This window comes from Scomber scombrus, chromosome 11 (genome assembly GCF_963691925.1).
Source record: "Scomber scombrus chromosome 11, fScoSco1.1, whole genome shotgun sequence".
Lineage (NCBI taxonomy): Eukaryota > Metazoa > Chordata > Actinopteri > Scombriformes > Scombridae > Scomber > Scomber scombrus.
In genome coordinates this window covers 12,810,862-12,829,052 of record NC_084980.1, presented here as the reverse complement: position 1 = coordinate 12,829,052, position 18,191 = coordinate 12,810,862, and the positions used below count along the sequence as shown (strand labels likewise).

The 18,191-nt window shown below is 38.7% G+C and overlaps 3 protein-coding genes across 4 annotated transcripts; 1 reads left to right on the top strand and 2 right to left on the bottom strand.

Annotated features, from left to right (window-relative positions):
* Positions 1-7,562, bottom strand: LOC133990342 (fizzy-related protein homolog). The gene is made up of 14 exons (XM_062428624.1): positions 7,419-7,562; positions 6,339-6,412; positions 5,723-5,851; positions 5,467-5,530; positions 4,267-4,397; positions 4,086-4,171; positions 3,814-3,997; positions 3,554-3,619; positions 3,091-3,193; positions 2,771-2,955; positions 2,440-2,673; positions 1,888-1,992; positions 1,445-1,537; positions 1-1,064 (listed from the first exon to the last, which is right to left on the bottom strand). The coding sequence occupies exons 2-14, from the start codon at positions 6,405-6,407 to the stop codon at positions 1,023-1,025; spliced, it is 1,491 nt and encodes a 496-aa protein (XP_062284608.1). The 5' UTR covers positions 6,408-6,412; positions 7,419-7,562; the 3' UTR covers positions 1-1,022.
* A 1,276-nt stretch (positions 7,563-8,838) lies between these two features.
* On the bottom strand, positions 8,839-13,372 carry plekhj1 (pleckstrin homology domain containing, family J member 1). Of its 2 annotated transcripts, XM_062428881.1 has the most exons (6): positions 13,023-13,372; positions 12,740-12,807; positions 11,721-11,787; positions 11,450-11,540; positions 10,578-10,641; positions 9,809-10,044 (listed from the first exon to the last, which is right to left on the bottom strand). In XM_062428881.1, the coding sequence occupies exons 1-6, from the start codon at positions 13,114-13,116 to the stop codon at positions 9,952-9,954; spliced, it is 477 nt and encodes a 158-aa protein (XP_062284865.1). In that variant the 5' UTR covers positions 13,117-13,372; the 3' UTR covers positions 9,809-9,951. The 2 variants fall into 2 exon arrangements, with proteins under 2 accessions (XP_062284864.1, XP_062284865.1); XM_062428880.1 differs by lacking the exon at positions 10,578-10,641 and having other exon boundaries at positions 8,839-10,044.
* A 1,775-nt stretch (positions 13,373-15,147) lies between these two features.
* On the top strand, positions 15,148-17,596 carry sf3a2 (splicing factor 3a, subunit 2). Its single transcript, XM_062429040.1, has 7 exons — positions 15,148-15,440; positions 15,562-15,608; positions 15,877-15,986; positions 16,077-16,126; positions 16,237-16,377; positions 16,462-16,530; positions 16,644-17,596. The coding sequence occupies exons 1-7, from the start codon at positions 15,243-15,245 to the stop codon at positions 16,911-16,913; spliced, it is 885 nt and encodes a 294-aa protein (XP_062285024.1). The 5' UTR covers positions 15,148-15,242; the 3' UTR covers positions 16,914-17,596.
* Positions 17,597-18,191: the final 595 nt, after the last annotated feature.

Genomic DNA, 18,191 nt, shown 5'->3' with positions numbered 1-18,191 from the left:
TTTTTGTTTAAATTCTCCCTTCGCCTGATTTTCCTATTAAGAATTTGGGTAAACAAGATGAGTGAAACGCTTCTGCACAAATTCACACAAAAAGAAAATGTTAATTACATTTAGAATTATTGATATTTTAATATTAAAATGTTATTTTCTAAGATGTGCCATATGCTGTTGGTTGTATTTTTTTTTTTGAGAGATTATGAAACAATGTTTACCAATAATGCTTTATATCTTTACACTAAAATGAACTTAAGCTCAACTTTAAAACAACAAAAAGAGAGCCGGCCTGTTTGTCCAGTTCTTTTTAACCATTAACAATTCTCACATCGGCATAGGATTACAGTATGTACAGCATAAACTTGTGACATTATTGCCGCTCAATAAAATTTTACTTTTTAAGTTTTCTGAAACCTTAACCCTTAAAAGGGAAATAGCCAGACGTATTCCACAGATCAGACCAAAAACTGCAATTACACACATAAAAGAAAACCTACCAGCCTTCGAAACAAACACACTAGTAATAATATGTTAAAAATATGTTTAAAAAAAAAAAAAAAAAAAAAAAAAAAAGAGAGAGAGAGAGAGAAAAAGAAAAAGAGAGGAAGAAAAATAAAGAAAGAAAAATAAATAGACAATCAAAAATGACAAACTCAATATTTGGCAGGTATGCACACAGTCTGTAAACAAAACATAATCACGCAGGGAGAGAAACTCCCCAAAGTTCTCCTCGTCATCAGAGATCACTGGTCTGTCGGAGGAGGCAGCGGCTCCGTCATTCAGGAGTTAGTAGAATACTTTCTCTATGTATCACCTCCGCTCTCGACACTCAGGCTGCACATGTCCCCAGCTCCTCCCACCTTCGGCTACAACTTTGCTAATTAACTAAGGCCAATCGAGCTGGCCCTCTTGTCAACTACTGAGGCGAACACTCAAAAGAAGGGGCCCGTTTACAGCGCAGACTTGACACATGCAAAGATAAATTCCCCTTCCAGTCTTTATTCCCTCGTAGTGCAGAGGTGCGCTGACTACCGGATTCTGGTGAAGAGGTTTAACACCGACACCGACTCCTGAAAGAGGGATGACAGTAGGGTAAGATGCTGTTAGTCAATGTTATGGACGGAACAGATTCAATTAGAGCCGCAAGTTGAATATTAACCATTTTGATTTGTTCAATTGATTTGAGTCACTTTAAAAGCAAAAATGTGTACATCTGCTCCATTTACATTTCTAACATTGTAGCAAATTGAATCACTTTTGCGTTTTGGACTATTGGTCTAAATAAAGACATTTAATTGTACAAAACTGTGATGTGCATTTTCACTCTTCTCTGGTATTTTATATATTTGAAGCAATTAATAGTGAAAATAATGGACAGATAAATACATAATAATATCATAAATAGTATAATAAAGATACACAGTAGGAAGAAAATGAAGAGAATAAATACCTTAGTTGATCTCATCTTGCTAAAGACGTTCCAGAAGCGAAGTGTTTCATCTCCTGCTCCCGTTACAATGGCCTCTCCATCAGGGGACATGGCCTGCACAGAACTCATCATTATACACCGAAACCAGGTAAACAGCATAGCTTCCACTTTGCCCCACTTTTGCTGTTGCCAATTTAAGATTCATGTTAGCTCCTTTTCAGTGTGGGAGACTATGTAGAGAGCAGGAGGAGCTTGTGGATGATTCATTTACTCGACAGCAACGTAGTAAAATATTTAAAATATTTTTTTCTATTATTTTTAATTATATCAAGATTTTATATTTATTAACATTTCCATTCATGTTTTTAGCATGTAGTTTTCTGTATTTCAGTTTTAGTTTGCTGTGGTAACTTTCGGAAACTGCTGTTCAGACAGACACATAGACACATACAGTATATACTGACCAGGTAAAGTACTCTGTAGGAATGTCCTGTAAGTTTGGCTACTTGAGTGAGGGAGGGATACTTCCACACCAGGATCTGGTTCTGGGAATAACCATGTGTGCTGACCTGCAGAAAAAGAACAACACATTTACCTCATAAGGAACAACGTGGTTGATTTGGGACACGTGCTTGTTGACTGTCAAATATGATAAAATAAGCAATTATATATCTCTGCTTCAAGAACAGAGGGGTGTTTAAGCCTAGTGGTGAAAGTTATCTTTAGTAAAAAGTGAAATCATGTGCCTTTCAACCATTCAAAAACTGTTACATGGTCTATTTTCATCAACACATCAAAGATTCATCCAAGAGTTACACCAGTGTGTAAATATCAACTTCAAGACTTCTAAGATGCTGTTTTTATAGCTTCCATAGACAAAATGTATACTCAACTTTTCACCTGACCCAAAGTACAGTTTCTCATATATTGCTGTACTGTACCTTTGCATTCTAAACACTAACAGACATTCCTCTTCACAGCTGCTTACTCCAAATCAGTAACTTCAGGTGACTCACCAGTTCGTTGGTGTGCTTGGACCAGGCCAGGTTGCACACCTGAGAGCCGGTGTCAGTGCACTGCAGTGGCTGGCCGGTCAGAGTGTTCCAAAAGCGGATACATCGGTCGGCGGTGCCGCCTCCGGAGGCCAGCAGGCCGTGCTGGTGGGGGGACCATGCGATGGCCTTCACCGCGGCCAAGTGTTCTGTGTACTGCTGCACTGGGAGGACACTCGAGTGGTTCCACACAAGCAGCTACAGACAAGACAAGAAAAGAGAATGTGTCTATACGTTTTTGGTCATGTATTGTAGTATGTTTGTAAAGTACAGGTGAAAATCTCTTCCTGCTTACCTTGTTGTCGTTTCCACCTGACGCTAGCAACTGGTGGTCTGTGCTCCACTTCAGACCACACACTTCCTGTCTGTGTCCTTGCAGTCGGCGCTCTGACTGGAGAGGTGGGGCTCTGATGTCCCGCTGCAGAATCACCCTATCACGGCTCCCAGACGACAGCTGGTCTGCATTCCATGCCAACGCACCTGACGGGCAGAGAATGAAAAGCAGATCGAAGGGAAGATGATTCACCGACCATGAAAGAGAGATGGTGCCAAACAACTGTGTGAAAATGAATGATCGTAAGAATATTTTACTCCTGCAACTGTCTCTCAACTCACCCACTCTGGCTGTATGTCCTTCTAGTACGGAGAGTTTCTTCCCTGCTGCTGCATCCCAAATCTGTACATATCCTTTATGAGTCCCCACCGCCACCAGGTTACCCTAAAAATACAAAACATCACAATGACTCATAACAGCTTTTATGAAAAATAAATACCCTGTAACTGCAACACAAACATTCACAGGCTGCAACGTGACAAAAGCAAGGATGGATTATTCAGGTGGAGTCTAAAAATAGAGGAACAGAAGTTTTAAAAGGTTGAAACAAAGACTGCACACAAAAACTCAATTGAACATCAAGAGACAGACTTGTTTCATGATGGATCTTTGTCAGCTCAAACTGATTTGCTTAAATCAATCAAATGTGAATAGAGTTAAGTGTCTAGGCTCTACTTCAACCTTATCTGGGTGCATTTTAATGCAACTTGACAACAGTTTTAAAAATGATAAAAGATGACCCACCCTTTCTGACCAGCCCACTGATGTTACAGAATCTCCTTCTACAGAAAGGTCACATAGACGGGTCACCTAAAAAGGAGAGGAAACAGAAGAAACAGATTTAACAAGGACATCAAATTAAATCCTCAGTGACATGAGCTAATGATGCTAAAACAGTAAAACATAATTGACAGATAATTTTTTTACTCTTGAAGCTCTCTGCTGGAGGCCTCTTCAGTTGGCTCATTACACTCAACCAACAGATCACACACACACACACACACCTGGCTGGTGCAGGCACTCCACAGGTATACGCAGGTACCCAGTCCAACACTGAGCACATTCAGAGAGGACCAGTCCACTAAGTTGAGGTAGAAGTCGTCCTGGAGCTCTGGAGCGTCCAGGACTTTGAAAGGAATTTTGGAAATTTTGCGCGTCGGTTTCCTTGGCGACCGTAGCAGTTTCTGGCTGCAATGCACAACGCAATATAGTGAGGAATATGATGATACTGCAGGTCAATTGAAGACAACACTCGAGTGATAACAGTTTTTATTACCTGTTGCTACTGACAGGCGATAGAGAATATGGAGAGACGGTGTTTCCATCCTCTTCAGGCAGAGCCCTCTTAGCACTTACAGAATACTGAAAAACACAAGCAGATGATTACTGATGCAGATTCTAAAAAAAACATACAAAACTCATACATTAATCATTACAGCTATTTTATCATTCTTTACACTAAAAAGGCTTCTCTTGGCTGGAGTAGATGGCTGCAGGCGGCGGTCTTCAGACTGGGGGTCCTGGACTTTTTCAATGCCCGCTCCCAGCAGCTCGTTCTTCAGCAGAGCCGAGTAAGCCAGGCCGTCCGCTGCAGGCAGAGGAAGAGACAAAGGGGAAATCAAACCGCGCTGCTGAAATGATTAAGTTCAAACACTGCGCTCCCTCTGCAATTTCTTAGCTCTCTCAAATCTCTAAAGATCAGGGGGAATTTCTCACTGAGCTTTGTTTAGTGCTTATCTACAGCTTCCATGAGCCTGTCCAGACTTAGTAAACACGAGAAGGTCAAATTATCAAGTTTGACTGGAACAGACAGACAGAGATACCTGTGAAAATGAGCCAAAGGAGACATGTGCCAAATGTGCAGCTACAGAAGAGAAGGATGTTTGCTTCTTTTTAGGGCTGAGAATCACAAGATAACTCAAGATAAATTACTATCATGTAATTTTCCTATGATACAGTATTAAAAACAGGTGATCTGCAATATTCAATATCTTCTTATATCGAAATATCTAATATCTCCTATACATCACAGTAGCTATCAACTGAAAAGAAAAAAAACTGCCCCTAAAATGGTGAAATGTTTTCTAAAACAGGAATCAACCATAAACTGCAAGCATTGACTGAATTATGAAGAGCTTTCAGGCATGGTGTTTGAAACACAAAGCTATATGTATTATTGTAGGGCTGCCACTACTTATAGTATGCCCTATTTCCAATTTTCAATTAATTTGTCGAAACTTTCTTAATTGTTTGGTCTACAGAATGTAATAAAACAGTGAAAATGACCGTTACAGTTTTCTAGTTCCAAAAGTATCATCTTTAGATATCTTGTTTGATCTGACACAAATATTTCAGTTTACTGTCAGGTTGGACAAAAAAGCATTAATTCATTACATTTGAGAAGCTGAAACCTGCAAATTGTGTGCATTGTTGCTTAAAAAAGACAGCATTATATTCATGTACCATCACTTAAATGTAACGACTGACAAAGGCTGAACAATTTACAGTTCAAATAACTGAAGTAAAGGAAGCCTGGGCCTCAGTTTGACAACACAATAATTCTTGATATTTGTCACAGTGTGTCCACAACATATAGCAAAACATCAAATTGTGATATAAAATCTTGAGTCTCATGATACAAGAGGTGGGTGGATTACCTTTGTTGCTGTCTGTTGTTCCATCTTTGGTTTTCCTGTTTTGATTGTGCGACTTTTCAATTTCCTGTTTCAGAAAATAAAATAAATCATAATTATAATCCAAATCTTGTAGCACTTACCATCAAGACAAATAATTTATAATTATGATACAGGTTTTTTTTCTTTATAAACCAAAAATCCACACTTTGATCTTGAGAACACTGTCCATTTTGGTAGGAGTGATAGTTATTTTCCGGGTGTATCATAAGAGACTCACATTGATGCGGTGGAAGTTGACACTCCAGTTAGCTCCGGCCCGGGAGGGAATGAAGCGATCGCCATGCTTGCTAGGGGAGGACAGGGGGGAGCTGGTGGGTGTCAGAGCTCGCGCCACTCCTAAAGATTTCTGCACAAAGGAGGAGAGGAGAAACCATTTCTGACTGGGAGCCACAAGCCATTGGACAGTGACTAGAAAACTCAACAATAAAACAGGAGGACATTTAAGTGGCAGATGGCGCATTTGTTTGAGGTGTTAACAACAGAAGGCTACTTTCACAAAAACCCAGTCATTTGGCTGGTGAGGTCTTGTTTTCACTCAACACTAGTGACACCGTCAAATGAAAGAGACTGTGATGTTAAAACGTTTATTCCTCCAACACATGGACACTAACACACTCGTTTCGCCCATCCATCAAGTTGTTCACTGGCCATTATCATGCTAGAGTCAGGATAATTACTTCACAATACTAGTAATACTTGTTAATACTTTAAGCCACAGCTATATGAAGGAAATCTATGTTCAGTTTCATTGACAAGAGGAAACGCAGCTCATGTATAAGTCAATTAAATAACAAAACAGACAAAGCAATACAATGTGTGTATTATTTACTTACTATTGGGCTGGCATTCTCATTTTGGATGTTTATCTGTCTGAGCAGCCTGCACTCATAGTCCTGATCCATGATGCCTGAAAACAACGAGGAGACTGATCAACACATCACATGAGAGGTCAGTAAAAGACATTAGTGTGCCTTAAATGGTGAGCTGTTGACATCTGCTAGTTGCTTATCTGTTTGAGTAGAGAACAGCTGTCTACTAATAATGTGGAAAAGTGACATTTTCTGCAATTATCTAATAGCTACTGTTCTAGACAGATCAGGCTTAAAAAATAAAAATAAAAGATGAGCAAACTAACATATGTTATTTATAAAAATGTATATTAGATTTAACAGTAACAGTGCACTTTCATGTTGAACTAGAGCTTGTCGTTGTTGGGGGTACAAAAAAGTAGTATCATACTAATCAGGAAACATTTCACCGATACAGGCAAGTATCACATTTGTTACAAGGTAAACAAAACAGCCATTCGGTTGATGTTCACCACATTTAACAGGATGATAATAAACAGACAAAGAGTTACCTTCAGCTAGCATTCTTAGTTAGTAAGGATAGTTTAATTTCCCCTTTGTGGTTACTAAATACTCTATCTAATGATAGGAGGAGTTTGACATTGTTATTCCTCTGCATTGCTAACAAAGCCGTTACGATTTACAACATGACAAACAATCGATACAGAAAATACAGGATTTAAATCCTTCTTACTAACTAACAATGAGTAAATATGTTATAAGACAATGCCGTTAGTTACAATGCATATGATCGCCTGCGGGTGGGCTCAGTCTACTGCTAACAACAGCACTTATGTTATCTTCAAGAACAATCGTAAAAACCTCTCTACCAGCACGTATTTGCTTGTTGTTTCCATGAAATAAAAGTCCCACTGTGGCAGTCATTACTGATTAGTAATCGTAACACTAAAATGATTTTAAAAAAGCAAACAAATAATCCAATCATCCGGCACAGAGAACCGCTAATGCTAACGTTAGCTGCCCTAACGTAAAGATACGATAGCTGTCGGGCTAACGCATTAGCAACATTGTTTGTTCACAATCTTTACTTGAATTAACACCTACCGTGCTCCGATAAACTCTACCCCTTTCGCGCCGATTAATAACTGCTTCTTAGTGGTTTCAACTCCAGATGAAATGTTATTTGTTTTATGCAGTTTTACGCTCAAAAACAGGGTATAGAAAAATACAAATGTTTTCTTTTGCCGAGCGTTCAATTTGTGCTCGCTAAGCATCACGGGAAGGATGTGACGTCGTTATTTTTGAATCACACATTTGGCGTTGCCAAGGAAACGTCAAGATGCATCAGCGTTTCACACCGATACCACAGATTTATATCAACACAATCTATCTATCTGGGCTGGGAAGGTTACTTTGGATATGTAATAGGTTACACATTACTAGTTACCCTATTTAAAATGTAATAAGTAATGTAACTATTTCAATTACTTGATCGAAGTAATGTAACTTATTACATTTGATTACTTTTCAAATTTTCTAACAAATGTTTTCAGCTGTGAGGGTAAGTGTACCCATTAAGCCGCCCAAAATCTAGGTTCATATTTACATGATTTATAAGGGGGATCATTTTTTACAAAGCAAGATATATGTCTCATTTGAAAATGTATTCATTAGTTCACCTAACATTTCAGAAAATAAAGATATATAAAATAAATATATTTTATGAAAAAAAGTCTGGCATGGGATTAATTGGTACTGTGACACCATTTAAGCCCATGTCATAATTTATTTACAAAATATAAAAAGAATATAAAAAAATCTTAAAAGGACTGACTTCAGTTGAACCCCCTTTGTAATCATCAACATTTTCATAACTCATTTAATTACACATTTTTTCTCAGTAACTGCTGATATGTGGTATCAGCAGTTACAGAAAAAGAGATCTATACTCAACAAGATATACAGTAGTGGTAAAAAAAATAAATAGCAATACGAGAATGTAAAAATACTTGATTACAAGTAAAAGTCCTGCCTGAAAATTCCTACATATCCTAATAATATTGAAGCATCAGTGTGTAAGCAGCATGTTACTGTTGTAGCTGCTGGAGGTGAAGCTAGTTTGAACTGTATACAGTTAGCTAGTTTAGTCCAGTGGTTCCCAACCTAGGGTTCAGGTCACTCCAAAGGATCACCAGATAAATCTGAGGGGTCATGAGATGATTAATGGGAAAGAAGAAAAAAAAAGCTTTGATACATAAATCTGTTCTCAGTTTTTGGACTTTTTCTTCTTTGAAATCTTTGATTTCTGGTGAAATATTAGATCAGTTGAACATTTATTGAAATGAAACCATGTGAGAAGTTTAGAAAGAAAAAATTGTTTGGTGGAGCTGTTTACAACTCATGATATGTGAAATGTGACATGACGTGTGTTTTATGCAGATTTGCATATTGCTCAGTTTGGCACAAATTTTGTTGTGAAACAAATATCTTCATCTTTGTCAACAGATAACACACAGCATTCACATATCTTTCAAATGGCTTTATTAGTAAAAAAGATAACCTATAGGACTGAAAAGGCAGTGAAACAAATATAATCTATCATGAAGTAAAAACAGACTGGACACAAGTTTGAAAACAAATTAACATTCAATCACTTTGTGGGTAGACTCCTGACTACTGAAATAAATATTTTACCAATTTGATACAGCAATGCGTTATGGTGAAATGTCACTGAGAGCTAAATTTAAGCTCACAAAAAGCTGCAACTCTGTTATAGCTACACTGATAAAGATGTTGGTGTGATATTTTAAAAACAAAAAAACGTCAAGAGTCTGGTTTCCCAACATGGTCCGGCAGCTTACCTAAAGGAATTGCATTCAAAGTGCCACAAAAAAGGTACAGTAGATTCAAGTACATTATTGAAATTCTAATAAAAAACCTAACACCCAGTAAATTACTCTGTGCAAAAGTATAGTTTTTAAAAGCTTAATAATCTAAATGGGCTAGACGATTAAATACATATTGGGATTACTAAAAGTCTTTTTTCTCACAAGCAAAAACTGAGTAACATGTGGCTCAACTCAGCAGATCAAAGGGCCTGTGCAGTTCATATTAGCACTGTAAATACTGCCAGATTGATTTGAACCAAATGTTTATATGTCCTGGATTGATTTTTGTTTAAGGAAGTCTTGCTTTTAGTGCTAACAATCCTTAGACAGGACACAACCCCAGATCTCCCAAACAAACGCTCCCAGAATCACATTGTCTAAAAATACAGCATGTCTACTATAGAACATAGTATATAAGAGACGTTTTATACAGGCAGTCAACTAACCTAGCAGAGTCTGAAAGATCCCATGAACCTGAAATACAAGTACAGTATTCCGAAGCCCCATCTTACCTGGACTGAATGACAATGACATAAGAGAAATAATACATAGCCTAAGATACCCTGCTACACCATTTTCATAAGAACCTCTCTGTTAAGCCGGAGCAACACCAAATACATTCAGAGCAGTGATCATCTAAAACGCTAGCGGTGGTAATGCCTTTGTTTTCAAACCAGTGTGGAGTGCATGTTGGAATGGCAGAATGAACTAAAATGAAGATGAAGAACATCTGGATGCAGGACTCTGGTCTACAGAGAGGAGGTATCTCTCTGCTTCGGCTGCAGACCATTGCTGACTTGGAAGCGAGTTTCGTCTGATATACCATACTGCTCCAGAGGATCCTGTGGAAAACGCAGATGAGGACTGAGGACTGAGGACTGCCTGACAACAAAAGCTCAGGGTGTGCATAGCAAATTTCAAAGTTATTGGAGCAGAAATACACTTTATATTAAAATATTAGTTCACCTAAACCTAACACCACACATCAACGCAAAGAAACAGACAAACACAAAAACATCTAGTCATATAGAAAGTTTGGGATTCATTTTGGCGAGCTTTTGAGATTTGCTCCACCTTGGACACTTCTGCCTCTACCTTAATACAGTGAAGGTAAGCTGGATTTCAAAAGTGGGTCTCACAGCATCCAAAAATTACATTTGAATAATTCAACAGCAATATTTCTTTCCAAATTTAGCCATGAACAGTTTAACTGAAAACTATTTCAGATCAACGTACTGTTACTGAAAGCTGCTCATATAGAGGTTAGCAGATCATCCTGAGTGACATGGAAATCATTACTAGTATGACACTGTTGGACAGAAGCAGCGCCTGTGAGGCATTTAATATACTGGTATGCTGTTGTGAAGGCTCTCACCTTGCCAGTAAGCCTGTGGATTTCTGTTCTGTAGAATATAAGGTTCTTCCTCATGAACTCGTAACTGCAAGAGATGAAATGACAAAATAACTTAACATTTGAAGGCTAAAAAATGTTTGACTTGCAGTAAACATTTTAGTGTTAAATGTTGGGTCTCAATATGTGACTTGTTTCAGTTCAGTACATCCTATGAACCAAGTCATTGCAGCTTTATTACTGTCTGAACACTGTATATCTCAGCACATGCAGAAAATAAACACAGAAGTTCATATTGACACTGCCCAGTATTGGGATTATTATGGGTTAGGGTTTCCCAGTAAACATTAACACCAGACAGCGTCAAGTAATGACTGATATGTTTGAAACTGTTTAACTGAAGTCACATTGTTGACTTGTGACATTGTTTCTCTGGAAACAGCAGCATCATCCATTTGTGACGGTTTCACCCATGTGAGTTTAAAACTGAAGAGAGTTGTAGTAGTGTTCAAATAGCATCTCGCTGCAGATCCAAACCTGGCAGAGCCTCAACCAACGAGCATACAGTACTCTCTTGTAGAGAATACAACAGTTCTTCAGTCTACAGTTCATTCACATGCCTGTTGTGTTATTAGGGTGAAGCAACACTCACATACTAACTTTTGCTTTCTTTTTTACACTCAATGACCATAAACAATATGAATGAATGTTTACATCTCATCCCTTTTAATCCCTGTATTTATACTTGATATATGATGAGCCTAATTCACTGATTTTCAGATTTTGAATCACTGCATTGCCTCTCAGTTGATTAGTTATTGTACGGTCCTATCGCAAATATAAACCTTTGTGTTTGTTGTAACAAGATGGAAAAAAGAAAACAGAAGCGGTCCAACCTGGCCTTGATAATGCAGTCAATCCACTCCCCACACTGCTGTTCAGAGTCACACTCAAACAGATACTTCCTCTCTGCCTCATCCAGAAATGCTACAAACAGACACACACAGTTAAATAGAAATACATGATACATAACAACACAAGCAGTAACAGGAATATTAAGGCATCAGTGATGAATGTTGATACATCTCAGTGTTGTTGTTTGGTGACATATTAACAATGCAGTTTTATCCATTCTGTTGGCTGAGTAACGTAAACACTGCAGCTCACCGATAGAGAATGTCTGGCTGTCCTCCCTCTCCACCCGACACTGCTCCAATAACAAAGCTCCGATTGGCTGTCAATTGAATAAAAAGTAACTTTATTTCGATTCAACATTTGGTGTCATTAAAGGATAGGTTCACAATTTTTCAAGTCTGTCTTAAAACAACAGCCAGGTGCCTTAAATGAACACTGACACGTTTCCCTGTTGAGCTGTGGTGGAAGTAACAAAAAGAGAGACATTGGCACTAAAAAGACTGGAATGTTGAAAGATTTCTACTTGATTTGACTCATTTGGATGGCTGAAGCTTCATATAAGCTTCAGATAAACATTTAGATATATTTTACACAGAAGAAGGGCTGTTCATTTTGCCCCATCACTTACATTATAAGCGCATTGTGAAAGGGTCTTCTAATGGCCAGTATTAACAGGAGGAATGGCAAAAAAAGAATATTTCAGTGTTCATTTGAGCTTCTGACTATTGTGTTAAGACACATTTAAAAAAATGTGAACCCATTCTTTAACAGAGAAATGGTTCAGTCTAGGGCTGGGCTATATATTAATATTATTTGGGTATGTGTGAAATGGGCTTGGCTCGTGCGTGTGTGTGTATTAGTGTTATGTGTGTATATCTTATTTCATTTTTTTATGCTGCATTGGACTGCTCAAACAGAGTTTCATTGTATACTTGATTTTGGATATCATGGGTGTTGTTTTTTCCTGGTTTTAAATGCTTCATTACATTAAAGTGATATCATTTTCTGAACTTACCAGGCTGTCTAGCTGTTCTATTATTTGAATTTACCCACTTCTTAATTATATCTACATTCGTGGTGATTATTTATCAAAAATCTCATTGTGTAACTATTTTGTGTAAGCACCGATAGTTAATCAATAAACCATACAATATTGATGCAATACTGATATCAGGGTATTTAGTCCAGGTCTGTATCACCTAGCCCTTATTCAATTTATCATCATGAGGAAAACAAAGTGCAGAATACACAGGTGTTCAAATATTAGTCACCTCCTCCTCATCTGTCCGGAAATAGAAGAGGAAGTTCACGACGAGTTTCACCAGCCTCTTCTTTACAACTGTATGATAACAAAAAAGGGAAGTGAAAGCAAACTCATCAGATTACACACACAGACACGGACTACAGTGTTATTACCAAGGTGATGTATGACATTATGTCAATATGTCTCCATTTGTTGCTGACGTTAACATTAGCTGCACACATTAAATTACATAAAACGGAAGTGAGTGGTTTACGGAAGTGAGTGGTTTAGGATGTATCGAGCAGGGTTACCGTCTCCTTTTTTGGGTCCTCTCATCCCTAGTTCAGCTGCCATCTCTGAGGGCTGGCGGCTCAGACACACCAGCTCCTTCTCGTTGAAACGCATCTCGATCAGTGGAGCAGTAACACACGCAGGTTGAAGACAAGTCGATGGCTACATTTCCCCGACCAGAAACCCTCAAAAGCAGTACGATAACAGTGGATATAAACCGTGACCGTGTTGTAGACACTCAGTTAAGACTCGCTGCGTCGCTATCCAATGTTTTCGGGACGTGACGGAGTGCTGCGGGTCATTTTTGCAGTCAGGAAACGCACTTCTCCTTCGTGTTACACATCAAACTGGCTGCTATCAGCTGGCAGCAGGGCACTCCTCGCTGTGATACTACGTACGGCAGCCGTGCAGGGTCAGACTAGGCGAAGAATACTTTCACACGTCCTGTTATTGAAGCTGCAAAAACAATCTAACTGTATAATGCACATGTTATTATGTAAGTTAAAGATTATGTATCAACAAGTCTCAGTATTTACATGTAGCACATTCCAAGTTAAGTAGAAGAAATATGTGAAAATACTAACACTTCACTTACTTATCTAAATCACATCTAAATATAGGAATGTGGAAAAAATATATAATAAAAGGTGATGACTTTCTGTATATTCTCATCTGCCAAAAATAAGAGAAAAGAGAATGGTGATTAATTTAAATTAATACAGTGAAAAATGCAAGAAAGTGTTGAATGTCATATTGTCTGAGGTAGGGGAAGAATTGTAAAGTACTTCAGTAGCTTTAAATGACGGGTTTATAATTTTCAAGTAATTCTTAAAACAACAATCAGATGCCCAAATGAACACTGAAACATATTTCTCTTGCCACAATCATTCCTCCTGTTCATAATGACCATTAGAAGATACCTTCAAATTCACTTAGGCTATATTATAAGTGCAATTTGGGGGTTTTAGTAGCTAGTATGAACAGGAGTAATGATTACAGCGATGAAAACCTCTTTCATTGTTCATATGGGCACCTGATTACTGTTTTAATCATCATCATCCCTTGAATTTTGAATCGCTGTTTTTTGTCTTAATGGCAAAATTATTTAACATTTAGTATAGGGACATGGTGTGGCTTATCTTATCATTTTGTCAGTAGTCCTCCCTCCAGTCCAATTATTGTTAAGTCCTCTTTTTTCAGTAGTCCTCCCTACAGTCCAGTTATTGTTCAGTCCTCATTTTGTCAGTAGTCCTCCCTCCAGTCCAATTATTGTTCAGTCCTCATTTTGTCAGTAGTCCTCCCTCCGGTCCAATTATTGTTCAGTCCTCATTTTGTCAGTAGTCCTCCCTCCAGTCCAATTATTGTTCAGTCCTCATTTTGTCAGTAGTCCTCCCTCCAGTCCAGCAGGAGGCAGTAAAGCGCCTAACGAGCCAGAGCCGCGAAGACACTTAAGCATGCGCAGTACAAACAGTGTCGGCGTGAACCCTACGTTGTGGAGTTGGTGAGTGTTTTTGGAGAAAGAAAATTGTAAATAATATCACGCCTTGTACAGATGTCGTCATTTCGCAAAGCTCACTAGTTTATTATCATAAATACGGAGCAAGCTACGTTTTAGTTGTAGTTCGATGATATAAATACTTATTGAAAGCCATTCATTAATCTCAAGTAACAACATTAGCTTAGCATTAGCATTGTCATAATGAATTCACGGTGTGCTAACACTGTAAAGATCATTCAGTAAAATGTATTTATAGTGTAGAGTGATAATAATTACTTACTTCTTTACTGTGGTAAATTACACGTTACGCGATTTTAGAAATATTTAGCTGTTGCTAATTTGCAGTGTGTTGCCCTCCGACAGGCAGAGCCATTGTAAGGCATTGTAACATCATTGTTTTTAACACATATGAAATGAACCCACATTGTGACAAATCTGTCCTTACATTTAAAGCATAGTATGCTATTTGAGTGTATGATCGATGTAGAAAAAGTGGCTAAGTCAGTCTTTTAACATTTATTTTATTTTTAATAAGTGTTGATTTAATTACACAAATGGTAGAGTTTTGTGCTACAATCCAGAAATGCATAAAATGGTCAATGTTGTTCTTTATATACATCCCTGGCAACAGTATGTTTTTTTTCCAGGTAACCAGGGGATTTATTTGGAGTAACTGTCCAGCGTTGACTGGACTCTCAGGTGTGTCGTGCTTTGGAGTGTCTGACTCCATCACCTTGTAAAGATGGATTTCCAGCATCGAGCTGGAGGTAAGACGGGGAGCGGTGGGGTGGCGTCTTCCTCCGAGAGTAACCGTGACAGACGAGAACGGTTACGTCAGCTGGCCCTGGAGACCATTGACATCAACAAAGATCCCTACTTTATGAAGAATCATTTAGGATCATATGAGTGCAAACTTTGCCTGACACTTCATAACAATGAGGTGAGGATGCTCATAATGATTTACCAAGGTTGTGTTGTCTCAGCATGGTGTCATTTCCTTGTTTTTGATTTAACTTGTTTGAAGTGTAAACTTACAAGCTCAAATCTCCTCTGCATTATAGGGCAGCTACTTGGCTCACACACAAGGAAAGAAACATCAAACCAACTTGTAAGTCCACTGCTTTGGAGTTTGTCTTATAAAGTACATGCTCAGTTTTCATTTGTTTATGTTGTTCCGGTGATTCATCTCACCTCACCTGCCCACAAAGGATAAACACAACAAATCACAGACCCGCTTTACACGGATCATCAGCTTATTTCCCAGTTGTGAACTGGTCAAATATTTATTCATTTGGAAACTACTGACAAACAACAGCCCGCCGTCTCCCGTGTGTTGTTCAACAGTTCAAAACTATATATATGTTGTTTGTTTTCAGAGCACGGAGAGCAGCCAAAGAGGCAAAAGAAGCTCCTGCTCAGCCAGCTCCAGCTAAAGTGAAGGTTGAGGTCAAGAAGTTTGTCAAAATTGGTCGACCAGGATACAAAGGTACAGTGCAGCCATTATATAATGATGTCACTGCAAACGGCAGACTATGGTATTTTAACATGTGGCTTATGTCTTCATTTTCCTCCATAGTAACCAAACAAAGGGACCCAGAGACCGGACAGCAGTCTTTACTTTTTCAGGTTGGTGGGAATCCAAATGTAGAATGAGTTAATTTGAAACATTTTTTGGGTAAAATAATGAAAGTAGCTTTATACTAAAACTACCTGTTCTTCTTTTCTCCCTCCATAAGATTGACTACCCAGAGATTGCTGAAGGTATTGGACCCAGGCATCGTTTCATGTCGGCGTATGAACAGCGCATCGAGCCCCCTGATCGTCGCTGGCAGTACCTGCTGCTGGCTGCTGAGCCATATGAAACTATTGCCTTCAAGGTGAGTGGGAGATGCATTTCTGTTGTGCTTTTATCATAGTTTCCCTTTTGCTCCGACACCAAATTAACACATTTGCTCTTTTAGGTCCCCAGTCGAGAAATTGATAAAGCAGAGAACCGCTTCTGGACCCACTGGAATAGAGAAACGAAACAGGTACTGATTAGCTGATGAACATTTGTCACCACAAAGTCCACCTCAGTATTTTAAACATAGAACAGAGGATATACATCATTCTTGTTATTCATTCATGTTATTCTTCTTCCTAGTTCTTCCTGCAGTTCCACTTCAAAATGGAGAAAGCTCTTCCACAGTCCAGTGGGCCAGCGCCTCCCGTAGGTGTGAAGCGCCCCCCTCCTCTCATGAGTGCTCCTCGCCCACCAAATGAGAGTATGCCTCCTCCCCCACCAGGAGGGATGTCAGTTCCACCTCTTCCCCCTGGTGCGCCAGGTACCCCTCAGATGCCCCCTCAGATGCCCATGCCACCAATGCCGATGAGGCCGCCACCTCCCGATGGTCTTACAATGTCTAACAATTGATCCCCTTATAATGGCTTTCTTTCATGGTGTCCAGTCACACTGCCCTACCTGTCTAAAATGTCCATCTCCCATGAATCTATGTTTGAACTCCATATTGAGTAGATTTTTACACATTTTATTTGGTTTATGTAAAATGAGTTGGGCAGCCTGTTATTGCGACTGTATAAATATGACCACACTGTTTTGTATAATGTTAAGATTCAGAATACAGAGTTATGCTTGAAAAGTAGCTCATCTTTTAAGACTCTGTTTTTGTAATTAAATGCTGTGGAGAAAAACATTTGCATCTCAAAGTCTGGGCTCTTACAAAGACATCACACACATGAAGGTTTATTGATGTATCCACTGAAGATAATGTGAATGAGTCACAGCAGGGGAAACTGTTTAAGTGTCGAGCAACATTGTAGACATTTCTGAAATATTTAGGCTCAAAATGAATATTGAGGAGAAGACATGTTAACTGGGCTCTTTGAAGCAGCTGTCAGATGACGTAATCTTGATCTTTGTTAGTAAGTTTTGTGTAAATCAGAAAGTTGTAGCTCTATCAAATGGTTTAAAATGTCTTAAATCTTTTTAACAGTTAAGAGAATCACTTTTCAAATGAAGCAGCATTTTAAATTCAATGAAAATGCATTTGACTTAACTGGTAATTCAGAGCCCAATTGCACAAATGCACATGTCAAGCAAAGCAACAAAAAGCTGTAACACACTCTTTATTTTTTACATTATTTTTGTAGTTGTACTTAGAAGTAAGGACTTCTTTTTAATTCAGGACTATCATGTTATCAAAACACTGATTAAAAACTGCCAAAAAATGAACTGAACTGATCCAGGAAAGAACAAACTCATCCTTTTTGAGTCTTTTTCTTCTTCTTTTCCTCCAACTTTTTATTCTTCTTGGGTGCTGCTGCCTCACTTTCCTCCCCCTCATCCTCCTCAGGTTCTTCTTCAGGTTCGCTGTGTTTGTCTCTCTCTTTCTTGTCCTTGGTTTCTTTGTCCTTGACTTTCATGGCCCTCCTGTCCTTTAATTTCCCTTCTCTTCGCTTCATGAGTTTTTTGTCTACCAGCGCCTTGTTTCTGAGACCTCCCGATGCTTGGGCTGTTGCTCCTTTCCTTGACTTCCCTATTTTGACCCCTCCTTCGTCATTGTCTTCCTCCTCATCATCGTCGTCGTCAAGGTCTGGCAGCCACCAAAACATCACTTCCCACAGAGACGTCTCAGGCTACGCAGGGAAGGACATGCAAAACAAGCTGGTAAATATTTAGCTTGTTCTTTTT